General features: G+C 43.2%; 1 protein-coding gene across 3 annotated transcripts in view; it reads right to left on the bottom strand.

The window, feature by feature from the left end:
• The window catches only part of IPO4 (importin 4), a 62,005-nt gene extending 40,003 nt beyond the window's left edge, over positions 1 to 22,002 (bottom strand). For all 3 annotated transcript variants that reach the window (XM_070729646.1, XM_070729645.1, XM_070729647.1), the window contains exons 1-7: positions 21,741 to 22,002; positions 10,043 to 10,129; positions 7,204 to 7,283; positions 6,034 to 6,075; positions 5,801 to 5,930; positions 4,184 to 4,363; positions 1,310 to 1,375 (exon numbers count right to left, since the gene is read on the bottom strand). In XM_070729646.1, coding sequence (XP_070585747.1) covers positions 1,310 to 1,375; positions 4,184 to 4,363; positions 5,801 to 5,930; positions 6,034 to 6,075; positions 7,204 to 7,283; positions 10,043 to 10,129; positions 21,741 to 21,809 — 654 coding nt within the window. In that variant the 5' untranslated portion in view covers positions 21,810 to 22,002. The remainder of the gene's footprint in view (positions 1 to 1,309; positions 1,376 to 4,183; positions 4,364 to 5,800; positions 5,931 to 6,033; positions 6,076 to 7,203; positions 7,284 to 10,042; positions 10,130 to 21,740) is intronic.
• Positions 22,003 to 27,711: the final 5,709 nt, after the last annotated feature.

Genomic DNA, 27,711 nt, shown 5'->3' on the forward strand with positions numbered 1-27,711 from the left:
GTCCCACAGAGTTGGCCTTGTCCAGGTCCCATCGACAAAACAATGTCATCTGGCGGGACCCAGGGGAGGAGCCTTCTCTGTGGCGGCCCCGACCCTCTGGAACCAACTCCTCCCCGGAGATTAGAACTGCCCCCACTCTCCTTGCCTTTCGTAAACTCCTTAAAACCCACCTCTGCCGCCAGGCATGGGGGAACTGAGACATTTCCCTTGGGCCTATACAGTTTATGCATGGTATGTTTGTTTGTGTGTATGTTTCTTTTTAAATAAGGGGTTTTTAATGACTTTTAATTATTAGATTTGTTATACATTGTACTATTATTGTTGTGAGCAGCCCCGAGTCTACGGAGACGGGCGGCATACAAATCTAATAAATAATAATAATAATAATAATAATAATAATAATAATAATAATAATAAGCCAGTGAAAGTGGTCCCAGTGATACTTGGCACACTGGGTGCAGTGCCAAAGGATCTCAGCGGACATTTGAAAACCATCGGAATTGACAAAATCTCCATATGTCAATTGCAAAAGGCCACTTTACTGGGATCGGCAAACATAATTCGCCGCTACATCACGCAGTCCTAGGTGCTTGAGAAGCGCCCGACTGGTGATGAAATACGAAATCCAGCATAGTGATCTCGTTTGCTGTGTTGTATTGACATAATAATAATAATAATAATAATAATAATAATAATAATAATAATAATAATATTTTCCTGAAAATGCAGGGTGACCCAAGATAATTAAGAATTCCCTTTAGCCAAGGAGAAATTTAAGATTAAGGAGAAGGGAGGCGGGTTTAAGGCAGAAGAGATCAATCCAATATATACAGGTAGTCCTCGATTTGCGAGAAGTTCACTTAGTGACAAAGGGAGAGCGGTGCAGGTCACGTGATCAAAATTCACACGGCCCTGGCAATGGACGTGTATTTATGATGGTCGCATTGTCCCAGAGTCCTTTTTTTGGAACCTTCTGATAAGTAAAGTTGGGGAGGGGAGTCAGATTCACTTAACATGTTACTCACTTAACAACGGCAGCGATTCATTTAGCAACCATGGCAAAGGATGGCGGTAAAATGGAGCAAAGCTCACTTACCCGCATGGCTAAGCAATGAAAGACCTGGTGGACTTCAACTCCCAGAATTCCCCAGCCGGTATGCCAACTAATTTAATTATTTTATTTTATTTTATTTTAATTTAATTGACTTCTATGCCACCCAATCCCATAGGACTCAGGGTGGCTTACAGCAATACAATACACAATAAAATACACATGTTGTTTTACACACACGCATACACAAAACCACACCTCGTTCACGTGAATAAGTTCCCGGATGGCTGCTATCACTTTGGGCATCATGGAAGACATCAGAGTCTAGAAGATAAAGGAGGAGAAGGATATCCATAGGGAGAAAAAACAATGATTACACTTAAAAATTAAATTCATTTTTGTCTTTAAGCTTTCGGGTCATCTTGTTCATTTCTGCACTTTCTAATATTTATCTATCTATCTATCTATCTATCTTTATATCTATCTTTCGGGTCATCTTGTTCATTTCTGCACTTTCTAATATTTATCTATCTATCTATCTATCTTTATATCTATCTATCTATCTATCTATCTATCTATCTATCTATCTATCTATCTATCTATCTATCTATTTATTGGATTTGTATGCTGTCCTCTCCGTGGACTCAGGGCTGCTCACAACGAACATAGAATATATAATAAAACAAATTTATTCTTTATTTATTTATTTATTTTATTTATTAGATTTGTATGCCGCCCCTCTCTGAAGACTCGGGGCGGCATACAAATTTGATTGATTAATAACAGTTAATAAAAGACTTAGAAACATCCTAAAAACTTAAAAACATTCAATTATCATTCACTCAATCAATAGATCATTCTAAATAAATATCTTATTAATTAGATCTAACGTTGATGGGATTAGGTCAAGACAAAGATGAGGCAGATTTCTACAAAACCTCGGACAGGTGGTACAATTGGTTGAATTAAAAAAAATACCAAAAATTATAAAATAGGCTTAATACAGACACAAATTATAAATCATTAATGACAACAATAAATTGTTTACTTATTCCACACAAATCAGAAGGAACAATGAACGGATAAATGCATATGTAATCTTACAAGTCTTAAAGTCAACAATCTGAAATGGACCGATAAATCGTTGATACAAACAATCTTTGATAGTTAAAAGAATAACAAAAATAAAAACTACTCAAGGATAACATAGCTATGAAGACAAATGAGTAAGAAACCTATCTAAACAAATGAATAGTTGAATATCAAAGGAATATATATACTGCTCAAAAAAAATTAAGGGAACACTCAAATAACACACCCTAGATCTGAATGAATGAAATATTCTCATTGGATATTGTACAAAGTTGAATTTGCACAACAACATGTGAAATTGATTGTCAATCAGCGTTGCTTCCTAAGTGGACAGTTTGATTTCACAGAAGTTTGATTTACTTGGAGTTATATTGTGTTATTTAAGTGTTCCCTTTATTTTTTTGATCAGTGTATATAAGTATCTAGGATATTCACAGGATGCAATACATAGGTGGTAGAAAATGACAGTCAACAGAATGGTTGATTTACGTGTTAATTGCTTTGTATTCAAACTTCGATACAGATTTTTATATATTGAATTTTGTGTGTGTGTTTGTTTTGTATCGTATTTGTTTGTCCCTTTATATAAATATAGTTAATAAAGATTTCTTTTTAAATCTGAACGTTAGCCATTTTAAAAATAGGTGGACTTCATCTCCCAGAATTCCCCAGCCAGCTCTAGAGGCCACCCTTAAGAAACTCAAGAGCTCACCAGGGATCAAAGCTGGTTTGATCTTAAGCTCATTTTACCAATTAATAAATTAAACCACAACATCCGGCATTGTCATCTTCTTTTAACAACTAGTGGGGTGGAGTCTGGGCAAACTTGGTTTGCTATAGGAAGCCCGGTTTATGAATTCCCCACCTGCAAACAAACTGGGATTGCAGAAAAGCTGGTTCTCCGAATTCTAGCTGTCGCCCTAAGCCAGGATAAACGCACTGTCAGAATGTCAGAGCTGTGAAATGATGGTGTAAGACAGTTCTTAACCTTGGCCATTTTAAGACCTAAGGACTTCAACTCCCAGAATTCCCCAGCCATCTGCTTTTTAGCTTACAGGCCATCAAGTATTTCAATACATTTTTAATTAATAGAAACATAGAAGACTGACGGCAGAAAAAGACCTCATGGTCCATCTAGTCTGCCCTTATACTATTTCCTGTATTTTATCTTACAACGGATATATGTTTATCCCAGGCATGTTTAAATTCAGTTACTGTGGATTTACCAACCATGTCTGCTGGAAGTTTGTTCCAAGGATCTACTACTCTTTCAGTGAAATAATATTTTCTCACGTTGCTTTTGATCTTTCCCCCAACTAACTTCAGATTGTGTCCCCTTGTTCTTGTGTTCACTTTCCTATTAAAAACACTTCCTTCCTGAACCTTAAACCCTTGAACATATTTAAATGTTTCGATCATGTCCCCCCTTTCCCTTCTGTCCTCCAGACTATACAGATTGAGTTCATTAAGTCTTTCCTGATACGTTTTATGCTTAAGACCTTCCACCATTCTTGTAGCCCGTCTTTGGATCTTTTAATCATCATCTCCTTTAATGACCCCGTAATTCCTTGCGGAGTAGAGTCTTGGGCAAGTGAATGGTGTTCAATGTTTACTGGCCAGATCTGTTCCTGTCGCCAATGAGGAGTTTTGTCCAGCAGATATATTCTCATTGTTCCCATTGAGAGACGTATCTGCCTCTACCTAGGATCGAACTCACAGCCTCCTGATTGTGAGGTGAGAGGTCCACTTCTGAGCCACCGCGCCATTCAAATTAAAACATATGATTGCCACCGAAATCGATCTGCCAGAGATCCAGTTCATCTCCTCCTCCCCCCCCCCCAAAAAAAGGGGCATTGTGTAATCCAGAGGGGAAGATGGAGTGGATCTTTAGCCTGACGATCCAGCAGGAAGGGAGGCAGGTTAAACCTGGATCTGGTGGCAGAGAGTTTCCCTGACCCTTTGAGGTACTATTTTTGAGATACTATCCTTGAGGAGGACAAAAAAAGGGAGAGGCAGGATGGAAAAGGCGGGCCTACCCACCACTTCGTCGGAGCTCAGCCAGCCAACCACAGCACTCAAGCTCCGGAGGGAATAGTAGAGGATGGCCGGCTGACTCCGGTTGTTCAACGTCTGATGGAAGAGGCGCAGCAGGTCTTTGTAGTAGGGAGAAAACTGGTCTGGGTCCAGTTCCAGGGCGGACTGCAGCAGTAGCAACGCCATCTGTGGACCATAAGGAGGTTGGAGAGACGGATTGGTCTAGTGGTTAAAGCACCAGGCTAGAAACCAGGAAGTGGAGTGTTCAAATCCTCCTTAGGTGTGAAAGCTGGCTGGGTAACTTTGGCCAATTAACAGGAGACGGGGAGTTCTAGTCCCGTCTTAGGCAAAAAAAAGGCAGGTGCATGGCTTTGGGCCAATGACCAGGAGACAGGTAAGTTCTAATTCCGCCTTAAGCACGAAAGCCAGGCTAAGTGATTTGGGGCCAGTCCCTCTTTGTAAGCCCAACCCACCTCACAGGGTGTTTATTGTTGTTGTTGGGGGGTTGGGGAGATAAGGTATGATTGCTGCCTTGAGCTATTTAAAAAAATAATAAAGGTGGGAAATGAAAGATGGATGGATGGATGGATGGATGATAGGTAGGTAGGTAGATAGGTGGGTGGATGGGTGGATAGATGGGTGGGTGGACGGACGGACGGACGGGCGGACAGACAGACAGATGCAGGTGATAGATAGATAGATAGATAGATAGATAGATAGATAGATAGATAGATAGATAGATAGATATAGACAGACAGACAGGCCAAATATTGATATAGATTAAAATATTTTATTAAAATACACAATAGGTATGAAATATTTTTTTTATAATATTAAAATGGATACCGTATATAGATTAGATAGAAAGAGAGATAATCATAGATGATGGGTAGATATGTAAGTAGGTAGATAAATAGAATACATATTGATATAGATTAGAAAGAGAGAATACATAGATGATAGTAGGTAGATAGATGATAGCCAGCTAGCTAGATATTATAGATGTATGTATGTGGGATGTGTGAATGGATGGATGGATGATAGAAAGATAGACAGATGATAGATAGATAGATAGATAGATAGATAGATAGATAGATATTATTATTATTTATTTATTAGATTTGTATGCCGCCCCTCTCCGAAGACTAGATAGATAGATAGATAGATAGATAGATAGATAGATAGATAGAATAATAGATAGATAGAATAATAGATAGATGGATAGATGGATAGATAGATAGATAGATAGAATAATAGATAGATAGAATAATAGATAGATGGATAGATGGATAGATAGATAGATAGATAGATTAATAGATAGATAGAATAATAGATAGATGGATAGATAGATAGATAGATAGATAGATAGATAGATAGATAGATAGAATAATAGATAGATGGATAGATAGATAGATAGATAGATAGATAGAATAATAGATAGATAGAATAATAGATAGATGGATAGATGGATAGATAGATAGATGGATAGATAGATAGATAGAAAGAAATACGATATAGAGAGATAAAAAGGTAGGTAACTAGACAGGGACCTATGGGCGATTCAAAGGGGATCCTGATACGCTTCCCTCCCTTGGCTGCCCCACCTGCCCAGTCCGGACCCACCTGGCACTTGTTGGGGTCTCGGGACCGAGCCCCGTGCTGAATGCTCTGGAACAGCTGGGGCCATTTCTCCAAGGTCTCGTTCTTGAGGATGACAGCAGCTAGCTGGGCAAAGCCCAGGGAGACTTTATGGCTGGAAAAGACGGGGTTATCTTTGGGGTGGAGAGGTGGGGGGGGGGGGAGAGAGAGAGAGAGGAAAGGGACCCCTCGGGGCCACCCCAAGCCGGTCTACTCACTCTGTCTGCTTATAGAAGCTGGTTAGAACCAGGGACTTGAGCCTGAAAAGAGACACGATTTGGTGAGCAGGTGGGGGAGGAGGGGAGGTTTTAATTCTGAAATAAAAATAATACACTCTTGACTCAGCAATGAAGTTGTGTTGCTGAACCCCTTTCCAAGTTGGGCCCCTCCCAAAAGGCCTAATTTTCTGAGTTGAGTCGCTCCCGATGCTGGTACGCCTCTACTTACGAACTTTTCTAGATAAGAACCGGGTGTTCTACATTTTTTTGCCTCTTCTCAAACATTTTCCACTTACAAAACTGAGCCTCTGAAACTGTAACCGGAAAAGGCAGGGAGAAGCCTCCGTGATGCCTCTAGGAATGTCCTGGGAGGAAACAGGGCCGGAAAAGGCAGGGAGAAGCCTCCGTGGGGCCTCTCTAGGAATCTCCTGGGAGGAAACAGGGCCAGGAAAAGCAGGGAGAAGCCTCCGTGGAGCCTCTCTAGGAATCTCCTGGGAGGAAACAGGGCCAGAAAATGTGGGGAGAAGCCTCCGTGGGGCCTCTCTAGGAATCTCCTGGGAGGAAACAGGGCCGGAAAAGACAGGGAGAAGCCTCCGTAGGGCCTCTCTAGGAATCTCCTGGGAGGAAACTGGGCCGGAAAAGGCAGGGAGAAGTCTCCGTGGGGCCACTCTAGGAATCTCCTGGGAGGAAACAGGGCCAGGAAAAGCAGGGAGAAGCCTCCGTGGGGCCTCTCTAGGAATCTCCTGGGAGGAAACAGGGCCGGGAAAAGCAAGGAGAAGCCTCCATGGAGCCTCTCTAGGAATCTCCTGGGAGGAAACAGGGCCAGGAAAAACAGGGAGAAGCCTCCGTGGAGCCTCTCTAGGAATGTCCTGGGAGGAAAAAGGGCAGGAAAAGCAGGGAGAAGCCTCCATGGAGCCTCTCTAGGAATCTCTTGGGGGGGTAAACAGGGCCAGGAAAAGCAGGGAGAAGCCTCCGTGGAGCCTCTCTAGGAATCTCCTGGGAGGAAACAGGGCCTCCACCCTCCCTGTGGTTTCCCCAATCACACACATTATTTGCATTTACATTGATTCCTATGGGAGAAATTGCTTCTTCTTACAAACTTTTCTACTTATGAACCTGGTCACAGAATGAATTAAGTTTGTAAGTAGAGGTACCACTGTATTTACGTACATATCTTTATCTGCCGCGCCAATTTTCTTCCAGTGTTTGCTCAGCCGCCGTCGGAGCAACACAGCAGCAAATTGCTGGATCTGAGAAAGAAAGAAGAGAGAGAACAGTAAGGCTAAGGAGGAAAAGGATTAAAACAGATGATTTTTTAGAATGAGAGGGAGAGTGGTTTTTGGCAGGGAGAAAGCCACACAGCCATGCAGCTGAATGTAGAAAAGGTAGCATTCAAATAAGAGAATACACTTTTAGTAAACAATTGTGGGGGGTTTTTCTAAATGGTAGAAGCTACTGGTGGTAGATATCGGTCATTTGTTTGTTTGTTTGTTTGTTTGTTTGTTTGTATGCCGCCCTTCTCCGAGGACTCGGAGCAGCTCACAAAAAAAAACAAAAAACAAATCCAATACTAAAACTATTTAAAACCTTTAATATAACTCTTAAATAAAAACAATCATACATCTCATGCAGACCATACATAAAGTGCAAACAGCCCAGGGGAATAAATTACCCCATGCCTGATGACAAAGATGAGTTTTGAGGAGTTTGCAAAAGGCAAGGAGGGTGGGGGCAGTCCTAATCTCCGGGGGGAGTTGATTCCAGAGGGTCGGGGCCACCACAGAGAAGGCTCTTCCCCTGGGTCCCGCCAGATGAAATTGTTTCGTCGACGGGACCCGGAGAAGGCCAACTCTGTGGGACCTAACCGGTCGCTGGGATTCGTGCGGTGGAAGGCGGTCCCGGAGATCTAAAGAGTAAGAGGAACCCCCCAAAAGGTTTTTTACGAAGCTAAAAATTTCAGTAGGATCATATACTGACTGCTCTCTGAATTCTGGGAGTTGAATTCCACGCGTCTTAAAGCTGCCATGTTTGAGAAAGATTGCTGTAGACTAAAATAGTCTGCTGTTTTGAATCCAACATATTTGGACGATGTTAAATTGAGACGCTGAAATGAAAATCATTTCTGTATTTTATTGTACAGTATTTATTGTATTTTCTGAGCCAGCAATGATAACAGATTAACAGAGTTTGGAAGGGACACTGCAGGTTATCTACTCCAACCCCTTGCCCAAGAAGGAGACGCATTTTGCTTCAGGGATTCAAGGAAATCCTTCAAAGAACGGTGGTGATGCAGTGGTTAGAGTGCAGGCTACTTCTGCTGACTGCCAGCTGTCTGCAATTCGGCGGTTCGAATCTCACCAGGCTCAAGGTTGACTCATCCTTCCATCCTTCCGAGGTGGGTCAAATGAGGACCCAGATTGTTGGGGGGTGACCCCCAACAATTGGTACTCAAGGAAATCCTGCCTGTCTCAACCAACATAGAGGCGGCACATAGACATCCACTTCAATAACTACCGATACACTTGGCATCCATGAATCTGTCTAATCCTGCCTTGAAGCTCTCCAGGCTGACAGCTGTCACGACCTCTTCTGGAAGTGAATTCCATAAACCAACGACCCTCTGAGTGACCCTCTATCTATCTATCTATCTATCTATCTATCTATCTATCTATCTATCTATCTATTTATTCTCTACCTACCTGCCGCCTATATATTTATTTTCTCTCTATCTAAACTATATCCATATCAATATTCTGTCTGTCTGTCTGTCTATCTAATCTGTTTAGCTATCTATAATCTTCCTACCTACCTATCACTTATATATATATATATATTATCTCTCTATCTAAACTATATCCATCTATATCAATATCTATTCTATTTTTCTATCTATCTATCTATCTATCTATCTATCTATCTATCTATCTATCTATCTATCTATCCTCTACCTACCTACTGTCTATATATTATTTTTCTCTCTATCTAAACTATATCCATATCAATAATATGTCTGTCTATCTGTCTGCCTGTCTATCTAATCTGTTTAGCTATCTATCATCTTCCTACCTACCACCTATGTATTATCTCTCTATCTAAACAATATCCATCCATATAGAATAGAATAGAATAGAATTTTTATTGGCCAAGTGTGATTGGACACACAAGGAATTTGTCTTGGTGCACATGCTCTCAACGTACATAAAATAAAATATACATTTGTCAAGAATCATGTGGTACAACACTTAATGATTGTCATAGGGGTCAAATAAGCAATGAAGAAGCAATATTAATAAAAGTCTTAGGATATAAGCAACAAGTTACAGTCATACAGTCAACATGGGAGGAAATGGGTGACAGGAATGATGAGAAAAACTAGTAGAATAGAAGTGCAGATTTAGTAGAAAGTCTGACAGTGTTGAGGGAATTATTTGTTTAGTAGAGTGATGGCGTTCGGGAAAAAACTGTTCTTATGTCTAGTTGTCTTGGTGTGCAGTGCTCTGTAGCGACGTTTTGAGGGTAGCAGTTGAAACAATTTGTGTCCAGGATGTGAGGGGTCAGTAAATATTTTACCCGCCCTCTTTTTGACTCGTGCAGTATACAGGTCCTCAATGGAAGGCAGATTGGCAGCAATATCAATATCAATTCTAATCTATCTATCTATCTATCTATCTATCTATCTATCTATCTATCTATCTATCTATCTATCTGTCTATCTCTAACTATCTAATCTGTCTAGCTATATAGCTATCTACCTACTAACATCTATATATTACCTATCTCTCTATCAAATCTATATCCTATCAAATCTACATCCTGTCTATTATCTCTCTCTCTCTCTCTAAGTGCTATTGCTATTGACATATATATTTTGCAAACATTTGGAGCTGAAGTCCACCTGTCTTGAACATCGAGGGCTATTCTCCTTTTCCTTCCTCGCAGCCACCTTTTATTTAAAAACGACCTCGTGTTTTGAGACCCACCTCACCGGGCTGAGCATGTTGCGACTTACCTGAGGATCTTGTGAGCTTGTCATGACGTGGCAGAGGTGAGAAAGAGCTGCCGGTTGCTTCATGACTTCTTTCAGCTGGGCCGTTGCCTGGTAGGATAGAAGAACAGGCAGCAAAGGGTTAACCTTGCCCTCCAATACAGGTAGACCTCGGCTTAAACAGTGGTTCCTTTGGCGACCGTTCAAACTTACAACAGTGCTGGAAAAAAATGACTTAGGACCACTTTTCACACTCTACGAGTGTTGTGACATCCCCGTCGTGGGATTTGCATTGGGAAGCGACTCACAATTGTGTCGGCGGCAGTGTGCCGGAGTCACGCGATCCCTTTTTTTGTGTGATCTAATGACGAGCTCAGTTGACGGGGAAGTCGGATTCCTCAATCGCTGCGCAACTAAGTTAACAACGGCAGGGATTCACATAACCAAGGCGGCAAGAAAAGTTGTAAACTGGGACAAAGCTCATTCTAGGATTGTCTCACTTAGCAACGTAAATTACAAGTCTGTGGGCAAGCGTCTGAATTTTGAAAGGAATAGGAATAGAATAGAGAATAGAATAGAAAAGAATTAGAAGAGAGGAGGGAAGGGGAGGGAAGGGGAGAGGAGAGCAGAGGAGAGCAGAGGAGAGGAGAGGAGATACGGAATGGAATGGAATAGAGAATAGAATAGAAAAGAATTAGAGGAGAGGAGGGAAGGGGAGGGAAGGGGAGAGGAGAGCAGAGGAGAGCAGAGGAGAGGAGAGGAGATACGGAATGGAATGGAATAGAGAATAGAATAGAAAAGAATTAGAGGAGAGGAGGGAAGGGGAGGGAAGGGGAGAGGAGAGCAGAGGAGAGCAGAGGAGAGGAGAGGAGATACGGAATGGAATAGAATAGAGAATAGAATAGAAAAGAATTAGAAGAGAGGAGGGAAGGGGAGGGAAGGGGAGAGGAGAGCAGAGGAGAGCAGAGGAGAGGAGATACGGAATGGAATGGAATAGAGAATAGAATAGAAAAGAATTAGAAGAGAGGAGGGAAGGGGAGGGAAGGGGAGAGGAGAGCAGAGGAGAGCAGAGGAGAGGAGAGGAGATACGGAATGGAATGGAATAGAGAATAGAATAGAAAAGAATTAGAGGAGAGGAGGGAAGGGGAGGGAAGGGGAGAGGAGAGCAGAGGAGAGCAGAGGAGAGGAGAGGAGATACGGAATGGAATAGAATAGAGAATAGAATAGAAAAGAATTAGAAGAGAGGAGGGAAGGGGAGGGAAGGGGAGAGGAGAGCAGAGGAGAGCAGAGGAGAGGAGAGGAGATACGGAATGGAATAGAATAGAGAATAGAATAGAAAAGAATTAGAGGAGAGGAGGGAAGGGGAGGGAAGGGGAGAGGAGAGCAGAGGAGAGCAGAGGAGAGGAGAGGAGATACGGAATGGAATAGAATAGAGAATAGAATAGAAAAGAATTAGAAGAGAGGAGGGAAGGGGAGGGAAGGGGAGAGGAGAGCAGAGGAGAGCAGAGGAGAGGAGATACGGAATGGAATGGAATAGAGAATAGAATAGAAAAGAATTAGAAGAGAGGAGGGAAGGGGAGGGAAGGGGAGAGGAGAGCAGAGGAGAGCAGAGGAGAGGAGATACGGAATGGAATGGAATAGAGAATAGAATAGAAAAGAATTAGAGGAGAGGAGGGAAGGGGAGGGAAGGGGAGAGGAGAGCAGAGGAGAGCAGAGGAGAGGAGATACGGAATGGAATGGAATAGAGAATAGAATAGAAAAGAATTAGAAGAGAGGAGGGAAGGGGAGGGAAGGGGAGAGGAGAGCAGAGGAGAGCAGAGCAGAGGAGAGGAGATACGGAATGGAATGGAATAGAGAATAGAATAGAAAAGAATTAGAAGAGAGGAGGGAAGGGGAGGGAAGGGGAGAGGAGAGCAGAGGAGAGCAGAGGAGAGGAGATACGGAATGGAATGGAATAGAGAATAGAATAGAAAAGAATTAGAGGAGAGGAGGGAAGGGGAGGGAAGGGGAGAGGAGAGCAGAGGAGAGCAGAGGAGAGGAGATACGGAATGGAATGGAATAGAGAATAGAATAGAAAAGAATTAGAGGAGAGGAGGGAAGGGGAGGGAAGGGGAGAGGAGAGCAGAGGAGAGCAGAGGAGAGGAGATACGGAATGGAATGGAATAGAGAATAGAATAGAAAAGAATTAGAGGAGAGGAGGGAAGGGGAGGGAAGGGGAGAGGAGAGCAGAGGAGAGCAGAGGAGAGGAGATACGGAATGGAATGGAATAGAGAATAGAATAGAAAAGAATTAGAAGAGAGGAGGGAAGGGGAGGGAAGGGGAGAGGAGAGCAGAGGAGAGCAGAGCAGAGGAGAGGAGATACGGAATGGAATGGAATAGAGAATAGAATAGAAAAGAATTAGAAGAGAGGAGGGAAGGGGAGGGAAGGGGAGAGGAGAGCAGAGGAGAGCAGAGGAGAGGAGATACGGAATGGAATGGAATAGAGAATAGAATAGAAAAGAATTAGAGGAGAGGAGGGAAGGGGAGGGAAGGGGAGAGGAGAGCAGAGGAGAGCAGAGGAGAGGAGATACGGAATGGAATGGAATAGAGAATAGAATAGAAAAGAATTAGAGGAGAGGAGGGAAGGGGAGGGAAGGGGAGAGGAGAGCAGAGGAGAGCAGAGGAGAGGAGATACGGAATGGAATGGAATAGAGAATAGAATAGAAAAGAATTAGAGGAGAGGAGGGAAGGGGAGGGAAGGGGAGAGGAGAGCAGAGGAGAGCAGAGGAGAGGAGAGGAGATACGGAATGGAATGGAATAGAGAATAGAATAGAAAAGAATTAGAAGAGAGGAGGGAAGGGGAGGGAAGGGGAGAGGAGAGCAGAGGAGAGCAGAGGAGAGGAGAGGAGATACGGAATGGAATAGAATAGAGAATAGAATAGAAAAGAATTAGAAGAGAGGAGGGAAGGGGAGGGAAGGGGAGAGGAGAGCAGAGGAGAGCAGAGGAGAGGAGAGGAGATACGGAATGGAATAGAATAGAGAATAGAATAGAAAAGAATTAGAGGAGAGGAGGGAAGGGGAGGGAAGGGGAGAGGAGAGCAGAGGAGAGCAGAGGAGAGGAGAGGAGATACGGAATGGAATGGAATAGAGAATAGAATAGAAAAGAATTAGAAGAGAGGACGGGAGGGGAGGGAAGGGGAGAGGAGAATGAATAGAGAATAGAATAGAAAAGAGAATAGAATTAGAACAGAAGAGAAGAGTAAATATGGAATGGAATAGGGAATAGAATTAATAGAGAATAGAAAAGAATTAGAAGAGGGGAGGGGAGGGGAGGGGAGAGTAGCAGAGAAGATATAGAATGGAATGGAATAAAGAATAGAATTAATAGAGAATAGAATAGAGAATTAGAATTGAGAAGAGTAAATATGGAATGGAATAGAGAATAGAATTAATAGAGAATGGAAGAGAAAAGGGAAGAGAAATGATTTAGAAGAAAATTGGAAGATAATTGAGAAGATAAGAGAAGAGAAGAGGAAATCTTTAAATATTTTAATTAATTGGATTATTGATGATTTGTTTTACACTTGTTGTGAGCCGCCCCGAGTCTTTGGAGAGTGGCGGCATACAAATCCAAATAATAAATAAATAAATAAATAAATAATAAATAAATAAATAAATAAATAAAATATGGAATGGGATAGAATTCTTTATTGGCCAAGTGTGATTGGACACAAAAGGAATTTGTCATTGGTGCATATGCTCTCAGTGTACAGTACATAAAAGAAAAAGATACATTTGTCAAGAATCATGGGGCTCATTTGATGATTGTCATAGGGTACAAATAAGCGATCGGGAAACAATCAATATTAATATAAATTGTAAGAATATAAGTCCTACAGTCATAAGTGGAAGGAGATGTGTGTTAGGAAAGATGAGAAGACAAATAATAACAGGAATGCAGCCTTAGTGAATACTTTGATAGTGGTGAGGGAATTATTTGTTTAGCAGAATCATGGCGTGCAGGGAAAAAACTGTTCTTGTGTCTAGTTGGTGTACAATACTCTATAATGTTGTTTAGAGCAGTGTTTTTCAACCAGTGTGCCGCGGCACACCAGTGTGCCATGAGACATGGTCAGCTGTGCTGCAAAGCTCAGAGAAAGAAAGAAAACAAGAGAAAGAAAGAAAGAAAGAAAGAGAGTGAAAGAAAGCAAGAGAGAAAGAGAGAAAGAAAGCAATAGAGAGAGAGAAAGAGAGTGAGAGTAAGAGAAAGAAAGCAAGAGAGAGAGAGAAAGAAAGCGAGAGAGAGAGAGAGAGAAAACAAGAGAGAAAGAAAGCAAGAGAGAAAGAAAGAAAGAGAGAGAGAAAGAAAGCGAGAGAGAAAGAGAGCGAGAGAAAGCAAGAAAGAGAATAAGAGAGAGAGAAAGAAAGCAAGAGAGAAAGAAAGCGAGAGAGAAAGAGAGTGAGAGAAAGCAAGAAAGAGAATAAGAGAGAGAGAGAAAGAAAGCAAGAGAGAAAGAGAGAAAGAAAGCAAGAGAAAGAAAGCAAGAGAGAGAGAAAGCAAGAGAGAGAGAAAGAAAGCAAGAGAGAGAGAGAGAAAGAGAGAGGGAGCAAAAAGGAAGAGAGAGAGAGAATTTTTTTGTCCAAACTTTTTTTAGCGCCCCCCCCTCCCAAACTCAATGTGCTCCAGGGTTTTGTAAATGTAAAAAATGTGCCGCGGCTCAAAAAAGGTTGAAAATCACTGGTTTGCAGTGGTCCCCAACGTTTTTTCCACCAGGGACCAGTTTCAGCAAGACAATTTTTCTATGGCCTGGTGGGGGTGGAAAGGGGTGTGGTTGGGGGGCGGGATTAAGCATGGTGGTCCTCCCCGCCCCTCTTTCCCGCCATTGCCTTGTGGCCAGCAGAACCTGCCTCCCAAGCCCTCTTGCCCGGCGGGAGGCGAAGCGCTGGAGGGAGGGGGTCAGGCCGGCCCTCCTGCCTCCCCCCCAGCCAAAAACGCAAAGGCATGCCACGGCAGAAGCTAAAAGAGGCTTGAGCCTCCCGGTCCTTCTTGCCCCTCTGTCCCGTCCATCACCCTGCCTCCTGAGGCCTCTTGCCCAGCGGGAGGTGAAGCACTGGAGGTAGGGGGCGGCGGCAGGAGGGCCGGCAGCTGCTGACTCCGCGGACCGGTGCAACATGCCCCGCGGCCCGGTACTGGTCCGCGGCCCGGTGGTTGGGGACCCCTGGTTTAGAGGATAGGAGGTGAAACTATTTATGTCCAGATGTGAGGAGTCAGCAAATATTTTCACAGCCCTCTTTTTGATTCAAAATGGAATGGAACGGAATTTTTTATTGGCCATGTCTAATTGGATACACAAGGAATTTGCCTTTGGTGTATAAGCTCTCACTGTACATAAAAAAGTTGTACATTCATCGAAAATCATATGATGCAATACTTAGTGATAACCATAGGATACTAAATGAGCAAACAAATCATACTAGGATGCTAAATAAAACAATCTGAATTGTTTTATTAAGTAATATTTTATTTATAATTGTTAAGCACCTGAGTGTAGGACAAGGAGAAATGGGTGGAGAGTAATCTAAGGAGAGAAGTAACTTACAAATAAGGAGGAAATTCCTGACATAGAAACATAGAAGTCTGACTGCAGAAAAAGACCTCCTGGTCCATCTAGTCTGCCCTTATACTATTTTCTGTATTTTATCTTAGGATGGATCTATGTTTATCCCAGGCATGTTTAAATTCAGTGACACTGGATTTATCTACCACGTCTGCTGGAAGTTTGTTCCAAGGATCTACTACTCTTTCAGTGAAATAATATTTTCTCACGTTGCTTTTGATCTTTCCCCCAACTAACTTCAGACTGTGTCTCCTTGTTCTTGTGTTCACTTTCCTATTAAAAACACTTCCCTCCTGAACCTTATTTAACCCTTTAACATATTTAAATGTTTCGATCATGTCCCCCCTTTTCCTTCTGTCCTCCAGACTATACAGATGGAGTTCATTAAGTCTTTCCTGATACATTTTATGCTTAAGACCTTCCACCATTCTTGTAGCCCGTCTTTGGACCCGTTCAATTTTGTCAATATCTTTTTGTAGTTGAGGTCTCCACAACTGAACACAGTATTATTCCAAATGTGGTCTCACCAGCACTCTATATAGTGGGATCATAATCTCCCTCTTCCTGCTTATTATACCTCTAGCTATGCAGCCAAGCATCCTACTTGCTTTCCCTACCACCTGACTGCACTGTTCACCCATTCTGAGGCTGTCAGAAATCACTACCCCTAAATCCTTCTCTTCTGAAGTTTTTGCTAACACAGAACTGCCAATACAATACTCAGATTGAGGATTCCTTTTCCCCAAGACATGAACGGCTTGCCTCCAGAAGTTGTCAATGCTCCAATACTGGAAGTTTTTAAGATATTTTTTTACTTATTTTTTTATTTAAACTTATAGGCCGCGCTTCTCCTTGCGGACTCAGGGCGGCTCACAAAAATAAAAATACATACAATACAAATAAGTACTATTAAAATGTTTAGAAAATGCACAAAACCCACAATAAAACAATCATTCCTCTTTCATACTAATGGCCAGAGAAAAGCTGTCACTCAGGGTCCGCAGGCCGGCCGGCCGGCGTAGGTGTGTTTTGAGTGCCTTTCGAAAGGCAAGGAGAGGGGGTGGGCGGTGTGAATCTCCAGAGGGAGTTGGTTCCAGAGGGCTGGGGCCGCAGCAGAGAAGGCTCTCCCCTGTGGACCTGCCAGTTGGCACTGTTTGGTTGACAGGCCCCGGAGAGGCAGAATCTGTGCGATCTGACCGGTTGCTGGGATTCATGAGGCAGAAGACGGTGCCGTAAACAGAGATGGGCTGCTAAGGTGGAATGGTGAGGTGTGTTCACCCCCGTGGCTCTGAGTACTAGTGGAGTCCAGTGCAATTATGCTATTGCACCTGGGCAGGTAGAGAAATCGCACGCAGGCATGCAGTAGCAGAATTATTATTATTTATTATTATTATTTATTAGATTTGTATGCCCCCCCTTTCCGTAGACTCGGGGCGGCTCACAACAATAACAAAGACAATATAAAAACAAATCTAATAATTTAAAAAACAGTAAAAACCCCATTATTAAAAGCAAACATACACACAAACATACCATGTATAAACTGTATAGGCCCGGGGGAGATGTCTCAGTTCCCCCATGCCTGACGGCAGAGATGGGTCTTAAGAACTTTACGAAAGGCAAGGAGGGTGGGGGCAGTTCTGATCTCCGGGGGGAGCTGGTTCCAGAGGGTGGGGCCGCCACAGAGAGGGCTCTTCTCCTGGGTCCCGCCAAACGACATTGTTTAGTCGACGGGACCAGGAGAAGGCCAACTCTGTGGGACCTAACCAGTCGCTGGGATTCGTGCGGCAGAAGGCGGTCCCGGAGATATTCTGGTCCGGTGCCATGAAGGGCATCGGATGCCGCTAGCACTGAGGCACAGGGGCGAGCGCACGTCACTGTTCCACCTTAGCAGCCCACCTCTGCCCGTAAATAATCTGGTCCAATGCCATGTAGGGCTTTATAGGTCATAACCAACACCTTGAATTGCATTCGGAGACCAAATGATAACCAGTGCAGCTCACGGAGTTCTGGACTAATGTGGGAGTATCTGGGTATGCCCAACACGGCTCTTGCGGCTGTATACTAGACTAATTGAAGTCTCCAAATGTCCTTCAAGTAGAGCGCATTGCAGTAATTGAGCCTAGAGTTAATGAGGGCATGAGTGAATGTAAGAAGAGACTCCCTGTCCAAATAGGCCAGCAACTGGCCCACCAATGAACTTGTGCGAAAGCCCCCCTAGTCACAGACAAGAGATGTTGCTCTAGCCTTAGCTGTGGATCTAGGAGAATTTCCACTTGTCAATGCTCCAATACTGGAAGTTTTTAAGATGTTTATTTACTTATTTATTTATTTAAACTTATAGGCCACGCTTCTCTTTGCGGACTCAGGGCAGCTCACAAAAGTAAAAATACATACAATACAAATAAGTACTATTAAGATGTTTAGAAAATGCATAAAACCCACAATAAAACAATAGTTCCACTTTCATACTAATGGCCAGAGCAAAGCTGTCACTCAGAGTCCCCGGGCCTGCCGGTGTAGATGTGTTTTTAGTGCCTAATTCCAAAGGGCCAGGGCCACCACAGAGAAGGCTCTTTCTCTAGGACCCGCCAGGCCACATTGTCTAGTGGATGGGATCTGGAGAATGCTGACTCTGTGGGACTTGACCGGCCGCTGAGATGTATGAAGCAGAAGGCGGTCCCGTAAGTAATCTGGTCCCATGCCCTGTAGGTGTTTATAGGTCATAACCAATATTTATAGGTCATAACCAATACGAGTTTGGAGAGGGGTGGCATAAAAATCTAATAAATAATAATAATAATAATAATAATAATAATAATAATTATTATTATTATTATTATTATGTTAACACAACACAGCAAACGAGATCACTATGCTGGATTTCGTATTTCATCACCAGTCGGACGCTTCCCAAGCACCTAGGACTGCATGATGTAGCGGCGAATTATGTTTGCCGATCCCAGTAAAGCGGCCTTTTGCAATTGACAGATGGAGATTTTGTCAATTCCGATGGTTTTCAAATGTCCGCTGAGATCCTTTGGCCCTGCGCCCAGCGTGCCAAGTACCACTGGGCCCACTTTCACTGGCTTATGCCAGAGTCGTTGCAGCTCGATTTTTAGATCTTCGTATTTCACTAATTTCTCTAGCTGCTTCTCCTCAATTCTGCGGTCCCCAGGGATTGCGATGTCGATGATCCATACTTTCTTTTTCTCCATGATCACAATGTCTGGTGTGTTATGCTTCAGAATTCGGTCAGTCTGAAGTTGGAAGTCCCACAGAAGTTTTGCTTGCTCATTTTCGACCACTTTTTCGGGCTTATGATCCCACCAGTTCTTTGCCACTGGTAAATGGTAGTTCTGGCACAAGTTCCAGTGGATCATTATTAATAATAATAATAATAATTATTATTATTATTATTTAAAAAATGTGTCTGGAAACCAATCGGCAACCAGTACAGTCTGCGGAGTGCTGGAGAAACATGGGCCTGCCTGGGAAGGCCCATGCCTGCTTGCCTAACTGCAGTTTGCACGATTTGTAGTTTTTGAACACTCTTCAGAGGTAGCTCCATGTAGAGAGCATTGCAGGAGTCGAACACTGAGGTGATAAGGGCATGAGTGACTGTGAGTAAAGTCTCCCTGTCCAAATAGAGCCACAACTGGTGCACCAGGCGAACCTAGACAAATGCTCCATTCACCACAGCTGAAAGATGATGTTCTAAAGTCAGCTGTGGATCGGGGACACCCAAGTTGCGGGTCAAAATTCCCCTTCCCCACCCGAGTGATGGATGGACAGGTGGATTGTCCTTGGGAGGCAAAACCCACAGCCACTCCATCTTGTCAGGGTTGAGTTTGAGCCTGTTGACACCCATCGGTATCTACAAGACCACCTTCTGCCGCACGAATCCCAGCGACTGGTTAGGTCCCACAGAGTGGGCCTTCTCCAGGTCCCGTCAACAAAACAATGTCATTTGGCGGGGCCCAGGGGAAAAGCCTTCTCTGTGGCGGCCCCAGCCCTCTGGAACCAACTCCCCCCGGAGATTAGAATTGCACCCACCCTCCTCGCCTTTCGTAAGCTCCTTAAAACCCACCTCTGCTGTCAGGTATGGGGGAATTGAGATATTCTTTCCCCCTGGGCCTTTACAATTTATGCATGGTATGTTTGTATGGATGTTTGGTTTTACAATAAGGGTTTTTTAGTTGTTTTAGTGTTGGATTTACATGCAGTTTTTTATTACTGTTGTTAGCCACCCTGAGTCTACGGAGAGGGGTGGCATACAAATCCAATAAATAAATAAATAAATAAATAAAATCGAGACCCTCACAGCCTCCAGATACCGGCACATTACTTCCACTGCTTCACTGAATTGGCATGGGGTGGAGATGTAGAGCTGAGTGTTATCAACATACTGGTGGTAACTCACCTTGTGCCTACGGATGATCTCACCCAGAGGTTTCATGTAGATATTGAAAAGTAGGGGGGAGAGGACTAACCCCTGAGGCACCCCACAGAGAAGGGGCTAGGAGACAATCTCCAATGAGAGATAGATAGATAGATAAATAGATAGATAGATAGATAGATAGATAGATAGATGATAGATAGATAGATGATAGATTAGATAGATAGATAGGTGATAGATGATAGATAGATGATAGATAGATAGATAGATAGATAGATAGATAGATAGATAGATAGATAGATAGATAGGTAATTATTTATTTATTTATTTATTTGTTAGACCTCTATGCGTAACTACATTTTGCCCTTCTCAACCAACTCAGGGCAGTGTAGAAATGTTGGATAACCATTTCTCTGAAGTAGTGTAGGGTTTTTTGCCTAAACAGGAGGTTGGACTAGAAAATCTCCAAGGTCCCTTCCAACTCTATTGTTGTTGTTATAACAACAGTGTTGGAAGGGACCTTGGAGGTCTTCTAGTCCAGTGTTTTTCAACCAGTGTGCTGCGGCACACTAGTGTGCCGTGAGACATGGTCAGCTGTGCCATGGGGAAATTAAACATGGGTCCCCGAACTACCATTTCTGCCAGGATATCCCTTTTGTGTTCATCAAAACAGGCCCAGGTTTCACACTGAGTATAAATACATTTAGAAACTATATTATTAACTACAGTGTTCCCTCAATTTCCACGGGGGATGCGTTCCGAGACTGCCCGCGAAAGTTGAATTTCCGCGAAGTAGAGATGCGGAAGTAAATACACTATTTTTAGCTATGAACAGTATCACAAGCCTTCCCTTAAGACTTTAAGCCTCTAAATTGCAATTTCCCATTCCCTTAGCAACCATTTAGATTATTACTCACTATGTTTATTTATTAAAGTTTATTTAAAAAAATATTTATTAAAGGCAGACGAAAGTTTGACGATGACATATGTCATCGGGCAGGAAAAACCATGGTATGGGGGAAAAACCCACAATGTATTTTTTAATTAATATATTTGGAAAACCGTGGTATAGACTTTTCGCGAAGTTCGAACCCGCGAAAATCGAGGGAACACTGTATATGTATAATATGTATTGTGTTAGAGTGTCATTTTGGTTGGTGGTGTGCCCGAGGATTTTGTAAATGTAAAAAATGTGCTGCGGCTCAAAAAAGGTTGAAAATCACTGTTCTAGTCCAACCTCCTGCTTAGACAGGAAACCCTACACTACTTGAGACAAATGGTTATCCAACATCTTCTTAAAAACTTCCAATGTTGGAGGCAAGCTGTTCCACAGATTAATTGTTCTGACTGTCTGGAAACTTCTCCTTAGTTCTAAGTTGCTTCTCTCCTTGTTTAGTTTCCACCCATTGCTTCTTGTCCTGCCCTCGGGTACTTTGGAGAATAGCTTGACTCCCTCTTCTTTGTGGCAACCCCTTAACCTAAGCCGTAAAGATACAAGGTCGTTAAGTGTGCCAAACGGTCACAAGCCCCTTTCCCTCCCCACCCCGGACACTGCAACTTCGTACTGTCCACTAAAACGAACCGTTGTAAACTGCTTGCTTCCACTGACCCACCCCGCCCTCTCCAAAACCATGCTCCCCCTCCCCATTGCAAGGGCCAAGCCCCACCCCCCACCCCATGCCCCCAACTCCATCCTTTCTTGCCTCCTCCTCCTCCCCAGCTCTACCTGTTGGATGACGGCATTGTCAGGCTGCAGCAAGAGCGCCAGGATCTGCTCCAGCTGCTGGGCTGCCATGGGGCTGCGAGAGGAGGCGGGCAAGGGAAGGCCGGGCCCCGGGTCATGGAAAGGGAAAGGGGCGAAGAACCACAGACCCGGGACGGGCGGGCGGGCGAGAAGGGGGGGGGAAGTTGCGAGGAACTGCCCGGGCGGAGCTCAGCCTGCAGTTGCTTTACCCAGCGTCGAAACTAACTCTCAACACGTGGAGCAGACAAGGCGCAGCTTCCGGGAGAGGGTAGAAGGGAAACCGGAAGAGCGCGCCACTAGCGCCCTTCAGGGGCGGAGGACTTACTGCAACCGCACAATCCACCCTTGGGAGGAAACAGGTTAAAATGAGTTCGAAGGGACTTCGCAGGTCACCTAATCCAGCCCTCTGCCCAAGTAGGAGGCGCTACATTTGCCTCTACCTAGGATCGAATTCACAATCTCTTGTCATGAATTCCCCCTATAAAATTGCAAAATTGTCAGAGCTGCTACTGAGCTTTAAGCAAGTTTTTTTTGCTGGTTTATCAGTTTGGTCATCTACTCCAGTGTTTTCCAACCTTGGCAACTTGAGGATATTTGGACTTCAACTCCCAGAATTCCTCAGCCAGCATTTGCTAGCTGTGGAATTCTGGGAGTTGAAGTCCAAATATCTTCAAGTTGCCAAGGTTGGGAAACACTGATCTACTCTGCATAAACTTATATGACTTATAGATGAAGAAGTGTGTAACGTCATTACCAGACTCAATAGTGTCAACCCCTAACCCCCAACATTTCTCCCTTAGACTATCCACGATTGACCTCTCCAGGTTCCTAAGAGGTCAGTAAGGGGCGTACATAAGTGCACTAGCCTGCCTTTCATCCCCTGTCCAATTGTCTCTCCTTTATCTCATATATCATATATATTTTCTTCCTTTCATATATCTTCTCTATTTTTACATATTATCTTTATATATATTACTTTGTGTCTATTCTCTTCTATATGTATTGTGTATTGGACAAAATAAATAAATAAAATAAATACATAAAATAAGTGAGGGCAGGCATTCTGTTTTATTTCACAGAAGGCATATGCTCTTAAAGGAACCAGGGCTGAGAGGAATAGAATAGGAATAGAATAGAATAGGAATTACAGATTACAAATGAATAGAGTTGGAAGCGACCTTGTAGGTCATCCAGTCCAACCCCCCGCCCAAGCAAGAGACCCTACACCATTTCTGATAGATAGCAGTCCACTCTCTTCTTGAAAGCCTCCAGGGATGAAGCTCCCAAAACGTCCACAAGATCATATGCTGCAACATCCTGCCTGTCGGCGACTACTTCAGCTTTAACCACAACAACACAAGAGCACACAACAGATTTAAACTTAATATTAACCGCTCCAAACTTGACTGTAAAAAATATGACTTCAGCAACCAAGTTGTCAAAGTGTGGAACTCATTACCGGACTCCATAGTGTCATCCCCAAACCCCCAACACTTTACCCTTAGATTATCTACGGTTGACCTATCCAGATTCCTAAGAAAGGGGCGAGTACAAGTGCACTAGAGTGCCTTCCGTCCCCTGTCCTATTGCTCTCCTATATCTCCTATACCTTTCTTCTATTCCTATATCTCTTCTTCTATTCTTTCATTGATATGTTCTATTACTATATCTTCTTTTCTATTCTTTCTTAGCTATATTTTACTATGAGTATCTCCTCTATAACCTTCATCATGTATCTTACTGTGTGTGTGTGTGTGTGTGTGTGTGTGTATGTGTGTATGTATGTATATATATACATACATACATACATACATACATACATACATACATACATACACACACTCAATAAAACTCTCATTGTGTATTGGACAAAATAAATAAATAAAATATGGTAGTAAATGGTGAACTTCAGTTCTCTTGCGTGCGTTCCAGTGTTTTATTTGTTTGTTTATTGATTGATTAGGCTTCAGCAAAGCCTTTGATATAGTTCCACATAAAGAGCTGATAGATAAGTTAGTGAAGTTTGGACTTAATCCCTGGATAGTCCAGTGGATTTGCAGCTGGCTGAAGTGTAGATATCAGAGGGTTGTTCTTAATGGCGAGTATTCTGAGCAGAGCCTGGTTACAAGCGGTGTGCCACAAGGGTCTATTCTGGGTCCTATTCTTTTTAATACCTTTGTGAGTGACATAGGAGAAGGTTTGGTAGGGAAGGTTTGCCTATTAGCCGATGACTCTAAAGTGTGCAATAGGGTTGATATTCCTGGAGGCCTCTGTAATATGGCAAATGATTTAGTTTTACTAGATAAGTGGTCAAAGCAATAGAAACATAAGAACATAAGAAGAGCCATGCTGAATCAGGCCGAAGCCCATCACTTCCAGCATTCTGTGTCACACAGTGGCCCCCCAATTCTCCATGGGGATCTTGAGTAGAAAGAGAAGGCAAGTCCCTCCCTAACCCTTGACCCCCAACAAATGGCACTCAAGGGAATCCTGCCTGCCTCAACCAACATAGAGGTGGCACATGGACATCCATTTCAATAACTACTGATACACTTGGCATCCATGAATCTGTCTAATCCTGCCTTGAAGCTATCAAGGCTGACAGCTGTCACGACCTCTTCTGGAAGGGAATTCCATAAACCAATGACCCTCTGGGTGAAGAAATATTTCCCTTTATTTGTACCTATGAGCTTTAGGGAGTGCCTCCTTGTCCTAGTATTGTGTGATAGAGAAAATGATTTATCTCTCTCCACCTTTTCTATCCCATGCATGACTTCATACACTTCGATCAATCAACCCTTAAACGCCGTCTTTCAAGGCTGAAGAGACCAAGGCGTTGCAACCTGGTTACATAAGGGAGGGGCCCATTTCCTTGATCATTCTTGTTGCCCCTTTTTTGCACCTTTTCCAGTTCTATTATATCCTTCTTGAGGTGTGGTGACCAGAACTGTACACAGTACTCCAGGTGTGGTCTCATCATCGATTTGTACAGATGCAATACAACACTTACCGACTTATTTTCGATTCCCTTCCTAATCAGGCCAAGCATGAAATTATAATTATTTTTTTTTACTGCTGCTGCGTATTGTGTTCAGTTCTGGAGCTATTGATCTAATTGAACGGGTCCAAAGACAGGCTACAAAAAGGGTGGAAGGTTTCAAGCATAAAACGTATCAGGAAAGACTCCATGGACTCAATCTGTATAGTCTGGAGGACAGAAGGAAAAGGGGGGACATGATCGAAACATTTAAATATGTTCAAGGGTTAAATAAGGTTCAGGAGGGAAGTGTTTTTAATAGGAAAGTGAACCCAAGAACAAGGGGGCACAACATGAGGTTAGTTGGGGGAAAGATCAGAAGCAATGTAAGAAAATATTATTTTACTAAGAGTAGTAGAGGCTTGGAACAAACTTCCAGCAGTTGGTCAATCCACAGTCACTGAATTTAAACATGCTTGGGATAAACATAGATCCATCCTAAGATAAAATACAGGAAATATCATAAGGGCAGACTAGATGGACCATGAGGTCTTTTTCTACCGTCAATCTTCTATGTTTCTATGATTGATTGATTGATTGATTGATTGATTGATTGATTGATTGATTGGATTTCTAGGCCGCCCTTCTCCGTAGACTCAGGGCGGCTTAAAAAACAGGAGTAAATACAAAATAGAGCATGTTAGGGACCCGACTTAAAACTAATCTAAAAAAATCCCCGATTAATAAAAATACTCATCCACAATCATTCCATCCCAATAATAATAATAATAATAATAATAATAATAATAATAATAATAATAATTTATTGGATTTGTATGCCGCCCCTCTCCGTAGACTCATACATTCAGCCAGAGCAGGAGGGCAGTTGCTAACAGCCCCAAGCCTCCTGGCAAAGGTGAGTTTTTAAGACATTATTTTGCTCGGAGGGTGGAGCAAAAAACCCCCTATTTTTGCTCCATGCACATACGCGGAAGCAAAATACCGCGAGGCGATGCACATGGGAAATTTTGTTAATCTTTTGCATCTGCGCATGCCCAGAAGCAAAAAAAAAATCACTAAAATCTTTCTTTCTACTGTCACAAAAATTCAGCATTTTTGCTTCCTGCGCATACGCAGAAGCAAAAACATGCTGGAACACACATGCACGCAAGAGAAATGTAGCTGTGCGCGCAGTGCACCGGTAGTGGTGGTGGTAGTGGCCATCTGCCCCTACCCATGACCCATGGGATCAAAATTCAGACACTCTGCAACTGATTCATATATTGACCCCCTCGGAGAGGGTCCGCAACTTGGGCGTCCTCCTCGATCCACAGGTGAGTTTAGAACATCATCTTTCAGCTGTGGCGAGGGGGGCGTTTGCCCAGGTTTGCCTGGTGCACCAGTTGCAGCCCTATTTGGACAGGGAGTCACTGCTCACAGTCGCTCATGCCCTCATCACCTCAAGGTTCGAGTACTGTAACGCTCTCTACATCGAGTCTTCGGAGAGGGGCGGCATACAAATCCAAATAATAAATAAATAAAATAAATGGGGCTACATTTGAAAAGTGTTCGGAAACTTCAGATCGTGCAGAATGCAGCCACGAGAGCTATCATGGGCTTTCCCAGCTATGCCCATGTTACATCAACACTCCATAGCCTACACTGGCTGCCGATTAGTTTCCGAACACAATTCAAAGTGTTGGTAATAAAGCCCTACATGGCATCGGACAAGAATACCTACGGGACTGCCTTCTGCTGCATGAATCCCAGCGGCCGATTAGGTCCCACAATTGGCCTTCTCCAGGTCCCATCGACTAAACAATGTCATCTGGCGGGACCCAGGGAAAGAGCCTTCTCTGTGGTGGCCCCGGCCCTCTGGAATCAATTACCCCTGGAGATTAGAACTGCCCCCACCCCCCTCGCCTTCCGCAAGACCCTGAAGACTTATCTATGGTGGCAGACATGAAGAAATTGATGCATTCCCCTTAGGCTAGTAAGATTTATGTGTGGTTATGATTGGGTAGTATTGATTGTTATTAATGATATTGGGTTTTTAGTTATAGTTTTTAATCATTGGATTTGTATTGCATTGTTTATTGTTGTGAGCTGCCCTGAGTCTTCGGAGAGGGGCGGCATACAGATCTAATAAATTATTATTAATTATTATTATTATAAATCAGGGACCGCCTTCTGCTGCATGAATCCCAGCGACCAGTTAGGTCCCACAGAGTGGGTCTTCTCCGGGTCCCGTCAGCTAAACAATGCCGCTTGGCGGGACCCAGGGGAAGAGCCTTCTCTGTGGCGGCCCCGGCCCTGTGGAACCAACTCCCCCCAGAAATTAGAATTGTCCCCACCCTCCTTGCCTTTCGTAAGCTACTTAAAACCCACCTCTGCCGTCAGGCATGGGGAAATTGAGATACTCTTTCCCCCTAGGCCTTTACAATTTTATGCATGGTATGTCTTTATGTATGTTTGGTTTTCTATATTAATGGGTTTTAATCATTTTTAGTATTGGATTATTATTGTACATTGTCTTATTGTTGCTGTTAGCCGCCCCGAGTCTCCGGAGAGAGGCGGCATACAAATCCAATCAATCAATCAATCAATCAATAAAGGTTGCAGAATCCCGTGGTCCCTTTGGCAACCTTCTTGCAAGCAAAGCCAATGACCAAGCGAGATTCATTCCACAACCGTTTTACTAGCTTAACGGTGATTCTTTTAGTGACAGTGGCAAAAGAGGTAATAAAATAGGGTGGGCCTCACCAAACAACTGTCTTTGCTTAACCACACAAATGCTCGGCTCCATTGCGGCCATAAATCGAGGACTAACTGTACAAGTGGCGTTTATCACCCGTGGCGATTTTAAGATATCGGATTAGACTTCCGACTCTCAGCGTTTAATGACAGACTGAACAATCTATTGTTTGAGAGGCAGAAGACACAACGGAGCAGCGTGGGAATGGGCACGGAGAACTG

The sequence above is a fragment of the Erythrolamprus reginae genome, chromosome Z, assembly GCF_031021105.1.
Source record: "Erythrolamprus reginae isolate rEryReg1 chromosome Z, rEryReg1.hap1, whole genome shotgun sequence".
NCBI classification, from domain to species: domain Eukaryota; kingdom Metazoa; phylum Chordata; class Lepidosauria; order Squamata; family Dipsadidae; genus Erythrolamprus; species Erythrolamprus reginae.